At 42.5% G+C, this 10,819-nt stretch overlaps 1 protein-coding gene across 3 annotated transcripts in view; it reads right to left on the bottom strand.

Moving 5' to 3' along the window:
- Ttc26 (tetratricopeptide repeat domain 26) overlaps window positions 1–6,777 on the bottom strand; it is a 46,712-nt gene extending 39,935 nt beyond the window's left edge. For 2 of the 3 annotated variants that reach the window (XM_027391480.2, XM_027391479.2), the window contains exons 1-4: window positions 6,623–6,777; window positions 5,995–6,132; window positions 3,425–3,517; window positions 1,711–1,825 (exon numbers count right to left, since the gene is read on the bottom strand). In XM_027391480.2, coding sequence (XP_027247281.1) covers window positions 1,711–1,825; window positions 3,425–3,517; window positions 5,995–6,132; window positions 6,623–6,625 — 349 coding nt within the window. In that variant the 5' untranslated portion in view covers window positions 6,626–6,777. Of the gene's footprint in view, window positions 1–1,710; window positions 1,826–3,424; window positions 3,518–3,633; window positions 3,678–5,994; window positions 6,133–6,622 lie in introns of those variants that run through there. The other variant, XM_035451011.1, reaches the window with a different exon arrangement.
- Between the last annotated feature and the right edge of the window lie 4,042 nt (window positions 6,778–10,819).

Below are 10,819 nucleotides of genomic sequence, written 5' to 3' on the forward strand. Positions count from 1 at the left end.
GTGTCTGTCCCACAGCACAACCCTTCACACACACACAGTGCAGCCCACCACTGTGCAGTTCACACACGGGACCAAACCCTGGTATGCCACCCCGCAGCCCACATGCAACCATCCACATTTTGCTGCTCACTTCAGCGTTCTTTCTCAACTCCTCCTACAATCTCCTTTTTCCAGAGTTATACTCCCACATTTTTCTAATTCCAGAATTATACTGCCATGTTTTCCTAAAAACCAGTCCACTGTATTCCAGGGATCTTCAGCCACAGTTAAGTGCCACCCGTAAAACAGGCACCCAAGAGAAAAGGCTCACACCTTTCAAGTTCCAGCGTCTGTAGTCTTGTCAGTTCCCAATTCTGCACAACCAATTCTGTATCTCTTTTACAGACCAAGATCAGACTTCAATGAGCGGAAAAATGAAAAAGATGTATATGTATGTGTGTATGTATGTATTTATGTGTATGTACATACATACATATGTATGTATGCATGTGTGTATGCATGTGTGTATGCACGTGTATGTATGCATGCGTGTATGTATATATGTATGTGTGTATGCATGTATGTGTGTATGCATGTATGTGTGCATGCATATGTGTGTATGTATGTGTATGCATGTATGTGTGTGTGTATGTATGTATGTATGTATGTATGTGTGTATGCATGTATGTGTGTATGCATATGTGTGTATGTATGTGTGTATGCATGTATGTGTGTATGCATGTATGTGTGCATGCATATGTGTGTATGTATGTGTATGCATGTATGTGTGTGTGTATGTATGTATGTATGTATGTATGTGTGTATGCATGTATGTGTGTATGCATGTGTATGTATGTGTGTATGCATGCATGTGTGTATGTATATATGTATGTGTGTATGCATGTGTGTGTGTGTGTGTATGTATGTGTGTGTGTATGTATGTGTGTATGGAAATGAAGCTGGCTGCTGTGAGACATTTTTGTGCCTAACAGTCTTCTCAGTATAAACTCTTAGAAACAGACAGTACTCTAAAGGACATGATGATTACATGTGGAAAAATATACTAGCATATATGAAAAAATGGGGTACATATTAGGAATGGTTTCAAGTTCTCCATTTTCTTTTTTAAATGGGGTAAGTTTTATACATATAAATATGAATTCTACCCATAATCTATTTTCTCTAACAATCTATTTTAGTGGGGGTTGGGGAGACCAAGGTTTCTCTGTGTAGCCCTGACTATCCTAGAACTTACTATGTAGACCAAGCTGGCCTTGAACTCAGAGATCTACAGAGTGAGTTCCAGGACAGGCTCCAAAGCTACACAGAGAAACCCTGTCTGGAAAAAACAAACCAAAAAGAAAAAAAAAAGAAAGAAAGGAAGGAAAAGAAATATCTATAAGACACACCCTTTAGGGCTGGAGAGACGGCTCAGTGGTTAAGAGCACCTACTGCTCTTCCAGAGGTCCTGAGTTCAATTCCCAGCAACCACATGGTGGCTCACAACCATTCGTTATAAGATCTGGTGCCCTCTTCTGGTGTGCAGATATACATGGAAGCAAAATGTTGTATACATAATAAAAATAAATAAAATCTTTATAAAAAAAAAAGACACACCCTTTAGAAGCAAAGATAAAAACAGGTACAAAGCAAAACCTGACAGAGTTGGAGTTATAACAATGGACAGAGACATTACAGCGGAAAATGGTATCTATAAAAAGCCCATTTTACCTTTAAACCCAGCAGCTTCTGCTTGTTTGTACATCCCAAGAAAAAAGTAGGTGCAGGCCAAGTTCACCCACACTTCTGGATTGCAGTTTTCCTCCTTTGTTGCGTTTTCATATTCCTGAAACAGACAATAGTTGAGGGCCTCGCTTGACAGTAAGCAACTGTCCGTTTCTAACATGGAAGATGAGTGCTCACTGATAGTGCAGCCTACACTCTGCGGGTCCTGCATCTCCTCTGCCATTCTCGGCCAGAAGAGGTTAGGCTCACATGTAATTATACACAGACAGGGCTCTTGCACATAGAATTTACACGTTGTTTCCCCCTCATTTTTAATGTCTTAGAAACCTTCAGAAATTAAAACAACTAAGATATTTCTTGCTAACTTAAAAAAGACATGGAGATGGGGCTTCTGAAGAGAAGCTCTTAGCAGTCTAAGAGCACTGGCTGTTCTTGCAGAGGACCCATGTTTGATTCCCAGCACCCACATGATGGCTTACATTCATCTGTAACTCCAGTTCCAGGAGATCCAGTGCCCTCTTCTGGACTCTGCAGGTTCCAGGCATGCACCTGGTTCACATACACGCAGGCAGGCAAAACACTCATATCCATAAAGTAAATAAACCTAACAATCGTTTTATAAGACAAAATGCTCCCCTGACATGTGAGGGCCCTGGGTTCAGTCTTGTGCTAATATTAATATGTTACAGAGGCTCTACTACACATGGAAAACTGAAGCACAACCAACATACAGACTCACATGCCAGTCCACATAGGAGAAGTCTTTCCCATTTTTATAGTTACTTTTTGGATTTTATTAAATTAAAACCATTTCATAATAATAACTTCCATTATACAAAAATAATCCTACCAAAAAATAATCCTAACAAATATATTAAATATTCAAACATATTGGAATGCTACACATGCTCTTGTTTTATGGGTTTTTATACAAGTATTTTGGTTTATATGTTATATAGCAAAGTGTGAAGCCGAGCAGAGTATTTGTCTCATTATTATTTTTTTAAACTAACTTACAAACTAGCAGGTTTCCCTAAAGCATTCGCATTGACTCCCCCACCTCCTCCTCTAGACTGCCTTCTGACTTCCACTACATACGTCTCTCAACACTCCCAACCCACATATATTTCCCCTTCTACTTTCAGACTGAAGCAGAATAAGGTAAAAAGACCAATTACATTATTTATTGAGTGACTTACTGAAAGCGCGGCTTGTGCTGCTGTCTGCCACACATGACTTCACTTCCACAGCTGTAATCATGGGCTGTTGCCCCTAACAACCTGTAGACTGTCACTGACTGTTACTACAGTGTCTTTAAAATCTTACTCGCTTGCCTGCACCCTTCCAGCTTGTATGAATGAGAACACAAACTGGACCTGAGAAGGAAGTCTTTCAGATGCTTTCTGGCTTCAGCCCACCAGTGGCACCTCCTCTCTTCCACACTGGTGTCAGAATGCTTACTCTAGAAAGATCCCCACAACAATATTATTCCATGTGTGCTGTTACCATGCTACCCCTCTCTGAATCAGGACATTAGGAAGGGTCAGCGGGGCCTTTATGAAAAGACGGAGGATTGGGAAAGACAGATGGATTCTTTCTTTTTACTTTGCTTCCATCTGCATTGTTTCCTTCTGCTGTTCCCATGAGTACATTCCATATACTGTCATTTTAAACGCCATGTGACGGTTTTCTCACTAACCTCCAAAGCTCTCTTGTAGTCACCCAGGTGAAAAGCACAGTATCCAATCCACAAGTTAGTATCATCTTCTTGCTCCCCAACATGGCGTTTGAACTTCTCATTAAAATGTCATGGAAAAAAAAAAACATGGAAGAAGATTTTAATAGTAAATTTTTGCTTTTCTAATAATTTATTTACTTTTATTTTATGTGCATTGGTGTTTTGCTTACATGTCTATGAGAGAGTGTCAGATCTTGGAGTTACAGAAAGCTGTTAGCTGCCATGTGGATGCTAGGATTTGAACCGGGGTCCTCTGGAAGAGCAGCCCATGATCTTAACTGCTAACTGCTAAGCCATCTCTCCAGCCCTGTTATTCTTTTTTTTAAGGTATGCTGAATGACTGATAAACAAGCAAAATGTAAATAAGAGAAGCCGGACAATACGTAGTTCAATGAAGCCTTCACTGACAGGAGTCAGCAGTGACCTAATTGTCACAGAAGTCCTTTTTTTCAGACATGCTGGATTTGTTTCTCTGTGTTTGCTAGCACCTTATTCCAGAAAGTATATGAGTTGTTTAATAACTCTGGATGTTGTTCAAGAATTATGCAAAACATTTAAAGCCAGCCAGGCGTTGGTGGCACATACCTTTAATCCTAGCACTCAGGAGGCAGAGGCAGGTGGATTTCTATGAGTTTGAGGCCAGCCTGGTCTACAGAGTGAGTTCCAGGACAGCCAGGATCACACAGAGAGACCCTGTCTCAAAAACAAAACAGAAAAAAAAAAAAACATTCAAAGCCAAATAATTGAAGAGTAGAGGCCAAGCAATGGTTCTGACATCACATGGCCAGTCCCTGTCCCTGCCCCTGTGGTAATGGGGATCCAGTCATTTCGGCCTCTGTAGTCGCCTGCATTCAGGCTCACATACTCACACACAGACACAAACAACTACACATCATTTTTCAAATTCTTTTAAAAAGGTACACATGTAGTTAAGTAGGTGGTGCACACCTTTAATTCCAGTATTTGGGAGGCAGAGGCAGGTAGATTTCTGAGTTTGACACCAGCCTGGTCTATGGATCCAGTTCCAGGGCAGCCAGGGCCACACGGAGAAACCCTGTCTTGAGAAAAACCAAAAATAGAAACGTATATGATATTCAGTCCTCTTGTCACTGCTAGAAGATCCTTCCGAGTCAACTCTCCTATTGCAAAAGATGAGCTGACACAAGAGAGCCAAACAACTGGATTCAGAATCAAAACACTAGTAAGACACACAGGATTTTTTTGGGGGGGGCATGGAATACTGAGAAACATCCATAAAGCTAATCAAAGCAGCTATTATGGACATTGTCAGAGATATGTGACTGTAGATTTACAGTAAAGGGCCGGCAGAAAGTGCACTACAGCAGGCTGCAGCGCAGCACAACCAGACCATGCTGTCAAGGCTCCAACCTCTGGGGCACCCTTCTCTCTTCTCTCCCATGTGCTTTCCACATGCAGTTTCCCCAAGTTCAGTCTCCTAGGGCAGTCTGTGTTGGAAGCACTTCTTATACCACTTACCCAAAATGCGCCTGAGCACCACAGCAGACCTAGTGAATTCAAACTGGCAAAGCCGGAGCCTGAGAATACAAACATCTAAGTAACTCTCCTGGCACTCCAACACATATTAAAAGGTGAGATCTACACGCTGGGGCCCGGCTGGGGGGTTGACCTGAGGCACAATGCTTCCTTGAGGGCCTCAGTTTGACCCCCAGCATTGGTTCTAGAAAGAGATGACACTGACATGCGGAGTTGAATGTTTTGTGGGTTTACAATATTTTTAATTTTTTTAAAGATTTTTATTTATTTTATTATGTGTACAACATTCTGCTTCCATGTATATCTGCACACCAGAAGAGGGCACCAGATCTCATTACGGATGGTTATGAGCCACCATGTGGTTGCTGGGAATTGAACTCAAGACCTCCGGAAGAGCAGTCAGCGCTCTTAACCTCTGAGCCATCTCTCCAGCCCTACAATATTTTTAAAATAAACATTTTGCTTAATTTTTAAGCAAAATATTATAAATATAAAGAAGTCTTAAATCACTCAAGAATTATGATAGACAATGTGTGAATTGACACTTAATATGTGTAATGCTGTATCTTTAGGTTAGATTCACCATCTGAGGGACTAGAAAAAAACATTAGTTTTAAGTGTATGAGTGTTTTGTCTTCATCTATTGTTTTGTTTTGTTTTTCGAGACAAGGTTTTCTCTGTGTAGCTTTGGAGCCTATCCTGGAACTCACTCTGGAGACCAGGCTGGCCTTGAACTCACAGAGATCCTCCTGCCTCTGCCTCCCGAGTGCTGGGATTAAAGGCGTGAGATACACTGCCCGGCTCAGCCAGTGCTCTTAACTGTGGAGCCATCCATCTCTCCAGTCCAACATTTTTTTATATTTTATCAGGTTTATAGTTAACTTGCTATCCGGAATATGTGTCTGGCTATACTTGCATGGATTCCCCAGAGTGTACCCACCTATTCCAATAGCACAGTAACCAGCATTCATCCCGACATTCACCAGACTTCAAAGCCAACCTTCTTTGGACATTACCTCCAGTAGGGTAATGGCGCCAGTGAAATCTCTCTGCGAAAGCAGATCCTCCAGTTTTGGAATCTTCCTGCCTTTCTTCTTTCTTTTGTCAGTGTGCGGTGACTCCCCGCCCACGGCGGGTTTGGCCCTTGAAAGCATCTGGAAAACCAACAGTAAAGACGGTTCGACTCGAAAGTCTTTTTTTAAACCGAGAGTAAGTAACAGCCCTGTGAATTACAAACCAAATCCTCACCAACAAACACTAGTGAGTCTATTCAGATACTTTTTGAAGACGCATTTTATTAAAAGAGCCATCGCCTCCGAAGGAGACCCAAATAGCTCCTTGCAACTGCTTATCCACAAGAGAGGAACAATTCACGCAGCTTCCCCCATCTCGCTCTTCCCTGGCTCTCTTTCCAGTCCACAAGCAGATCTGGTGTCGGGAAATGGAGAAGCGGGAGGGAGGAGAGCAGCGAGGCTTTTTTTTTTCTTTGCATCCCTCGCTGGTCCCCGCGGAAACCCTGGAGGAATAAAGGGATCGCCCTCTGCACACACTCTGAGATTCCATGCAACACTGTGGTGCGAGCTCTACGCCCGGGGGAGACCTATTCGAAGCCCACCGCCCCCCTTAATATTGTGAGCCACTAACCATCTTGGCGTCGGTCCCGTGAGCCCCTACCGCAGACGGTCGGCAAAAGCTGTGCCGGGGCGAGCTGCCACCTCTACCCAGCCAGCTCCGTCTCCACGGCAACGCCGCCAGGCGGCTGGTCCTCCGAGGACAAGAGCTCGCCGGAGAATCAGCGGCCGCAACCACTTGGTTCCGTGCGTTTCAGCGGCTGGAAGCAGAGATGTCCCTCTAAATGGAGCAGATCCTTGTTTGTGCTGAGGATGAAAATGTGGTTGTGTGCTCTGCTTAGGAATGTATTTTAAGAAAAGGCGACTTAAAATTACTATTGCAATTACGAAGTGCATTTCAGATGCAAGTTTCTTGGGAAGGTGATTTTCAAGGACCACTTCCGTTTTGTCTAAATGGAATTTCCACAGTAGCCCGCTGTCTGGCAATTTGTCTCTGATTTCCGCTGACACTCGCTGGACAGAGGGATAGTTTGGAGGCAGACGTGCTACAAAAAAAAAACAAAAAAAAAACCACCTTTAATACCAAAGATGGGAGGAAAAGACCACAGACCCAAATCATTTCGGCCAAATTAGTTAAAGCAAGCAATTAATTAAAGCAAGTTTATTCGTGCACACAGGCTATCTCCCCGCTAAGGTGGGCTTCCAGAGGTCAGCATTAGATGTGAAGAAGAGATATTTTTTATAGAGCTCAGGGCTAGGAGTTTCCAAATGGAGGATTTGGCAGGCAAAATAATCGGGTTACAGGAGCAGAACATAACAATGATAAGTAATAACAAGTTAGTTTTACGACCTCCTGAAGCAGACACAGTTCCAAGTGGGCATAATAACAGGAAGTCATAACAAGGTGGGCATGTAACCTTTTGAAACAAAGGTGGATTTCAAAACAATTATAAACAACCTTTTGAAACAAAGACATGATTGCCATTCCTGGAACAGGCAGTACAAAACTATTTGTAGTGAAGATTTATTGATAAACAGGAATGAACCTAGTTTGTCTTTACTATAAGATAGCTTTTAAGCCGAAATGGAGGCAGGCTGGTCCTTCAACACACAATTAGAAACTGTAAAAATGCAAGTTGACTGTATTTACTCAAGAACACAGTGTTAACATGAATGATGGGGCTAGAAGGGACCTTAGATGACATCCGGTCACATCTTCAGAATGAACAGACCACTAAAAACCTAAAATCTTGCCTGGCAGTGGTGGCACACACCTTTAATCCCAGCACTCAGGAGGCAGAGGCTGGTGGATCTCTGTGAGTTCCAGGCCAGCCTGGTCTACAGAGCGAGTTCCAGGACAGCCAGGATTGTTACACAGAGAAACCCTGTCTCAAAAAAAAAAGTTCTAAATTCTTATTAATAATTTGGGTGAAGTAGAATAATCATTACATAGTTGAATTACTTTGCTTAACACCCGGAACAGCCCTAAAGACTCACATGTACCATGCATGTGTAGTGTGACTTCTTAGATCCCTTTTCATGGTCATCTTGACAGCCTTAGTTTCTGCTCTCACATCTACAATCTGTTGAAGATTGAATTTGCTGTGGGAATTCTTTCCTCCAATAGCTTTGGGGGACTGGCCTTAGGGCATAGTCTGGGGTGCTACATGAGAACTGAAAAAGCTGGAGTAGGAAGTGAGCTGGCTCTTGCTCTGGCATAGTCAGCAGGATTTTAAAAATGTAATGTATACGTGACTAATAGTAATCTATAATAGCCAAACTTATAGTTGTATTAGTTAGGTTTTCTTGATATACAGAGATGTATTTCAGATAGATAATCTGCAAACACTTCAAAGAACTACAGAATATGGCATTTAAAATGTTTTTAAAACTTAGGTTTTTTTCATGAAAATGAGACATCTGCTCCTGGCAACACCAATCTACTTCAGAGAAGATTATGGGCAACAAAGAAACTCAATGTGGAGTTTGTTTTCTTTAGGTAAAAACTAATCAAATGGGCAAGAAACTGCTGTTGCCTGGAAAGCTTGACTGTATGCTGTGCAAACTGGAATGGGGGACCCACAGGAGCATGGCTGCTAGACAAGATGGGACAGCACTTCAGGGTGTGTGCTTCACAAAGGAAACCGCTGAACATTCTGCAGGACACGGAAGAATGCAACTGACACACTTCGCCAGTACAAGGCAGAACAGATCTTCAAATTTCCTGCTTCACTGAGAAGTCTATCAGACACTCTAGGCCTATAGGTGAAGATGGATGCCCCAACATTGCAGAGGAACTTTAGGTGACTGTCCAGGCAGCCAGATGTCTCTGTCATTTGTAAGATTTTGGAAGCTGCTTACAATGTACTTCCTCTTTACTTAGGTAATATTATATCCTACTGGGGTCTTTGATGGAGTTGAAAACAGATAGTTTTCCTTAGTTATTGCAAAAGATAAATTAGGTATAAAACTTTAGACTCACAAAGACAGGATAGATGATAGAGTATTTTCTTTAATTTCGCCAAATGCAAATAGACTAAATATTATTTTGGGTTGTTTATTTTTTTTCCAGACAGGGTTTCTCTGTGTAACAGCCCTGGCTGTCCTGGAACTCCCTTTGTAAACCAGGCTGGCCTCCAAATCACAGAGAACCACCTGCCTCTGCCTCCCAAATGCTGGGGTTAAAGGCGTGTGCCACAACCGCCTAACAAGTATTCTCGGACTTTTTTGAAGGATGTGGCAGTGCACGAAGACCTGGCCCCAATTCCCAGCCTTCAACCATTCTCACCTCAGGCTTTAACCTGCACTGAAGGGGCTCTGTGCATCACTGTGGAACCTCATTCAAGCTTCAGGCATTCATTATCCTAGAATCTGTCATAGTCTTATGGGGCTTAAGGGAAAACACCCAGAGCAGAGCACCACTCAAGTGTGCAAACAGACTAGAAGTTTCATGGGTACAGATCCACTATTCTAAACGGCATGGTATAAAGTGCAAGAACTCAGCACTGTAAAAAACTTTCTCTCTAGTTTAGCACACAGTCAGTGTAGAACCCAGAGAGGGCTCTCTTACTATGGTCTAAATTCAGCCTTACCAATCACGTTGAATGCCACCCCATTAACTTACTAAGTCAGTTTAAATGATCCTATTTCTGAAAGTTTGTAGTACTGCTTTATATCTCTGAGTCCTTGCAGAGACTGTTTGAGACATGACAAAGGACAGGCTATGGCCTGAGTGTACTTGAGAAGTTCTTCTCAACAACAGCTCTGAGAATCACACGTGGTATTATAAAACATGATAACATCAGCACAGGAAAGTGGTTGCTGGGGTGAGAGACAAAGTCAGAGTTTGCAGCTTTGTTATGGTTGGGAGAGAACAGCAGATTCTATATTGTGGGGACTGATGTAGGACCATGTATCTTTACCCAAACCACTGGAGTGTACAACTCAAGTGAATATAAGTATGTATGTAAAGTGCATCCCATGAAATCTGATTTTGATTGTTTAAATGGTAATCTAGTTTTGAACTCAAGGCAGTAGTCTCTTAAAGATTATTTATTTTGCCGGGCAGTGGTGGCGCATGCCTTTAGTCCCAGCACTCGGGAGGCAGAGGCAGTCGGATCTCTGTGAGTTCGAGGCCAGCCTGGTCTACAGAGTGAGTGCCAGAATAGACTCCAAAGCTACAGAGAAACCCTGTCTCAAAAAACAAAAACAAAAACAAAAAACAACAAAACAAACAGTGCATTAAATCACAAGGCGGCACTGCTACACACCCCAAAGTAGTGGCAGTCAAGCTGTGAGCCTGGGTTTGTCACATGATGTCTTGCTTCAGGCTGAAAACGCCCTTTCCAAGTGGTTCACCACATAGTGAGCTGATGGGGGTGTCCTTCCGTATGCTGTAAGCAAGAGATTCCAGCATCACCTGTAAGCCAAGACCATGTAGAGATACACAGATGAATAGAAATGGGTTAATAATTGAAAGAGAGCTAGCCAATAAGTATCCTGAGCAATAGGCCAAACAATTTATAATTCATATAAGCCTCTGTGTGTTTATTTGGGACTAAACAGCTCCAGGACTGGGTGGGACAGAAACTTCCCTCTACAGTAGGCAATTTAGAAATGTCTGTCAGTGGGAGAGCTTAGTTACTCACCACATGGACCTTTACATAGGATGACTAGAGTGTCTACATCATTTGAAAGTTGGCTTCCTGTGGGGCCCGTATATTGGAAATCTATCCCATCCCACCTTTAGTTGATTACTTAAGATGATGCA

Source organism: Cricetulus griseus (genome assembly GCF_003668045.3).
Source record: "Cricetulus griseus strain 17A/GY chromosome 1 unlocalized genomic scaffold, alternate assembly CriGri-PICRH-1.0 chr1_0, whole genome shotgun sequence".
NCBI classification, from domain to species: domain Eukaryota; kingdom Metazoa; phylum Chordata; class Mammalia; order Rodentia; family Cricetidae; genus Cricetulus; species Cricetulus griseus.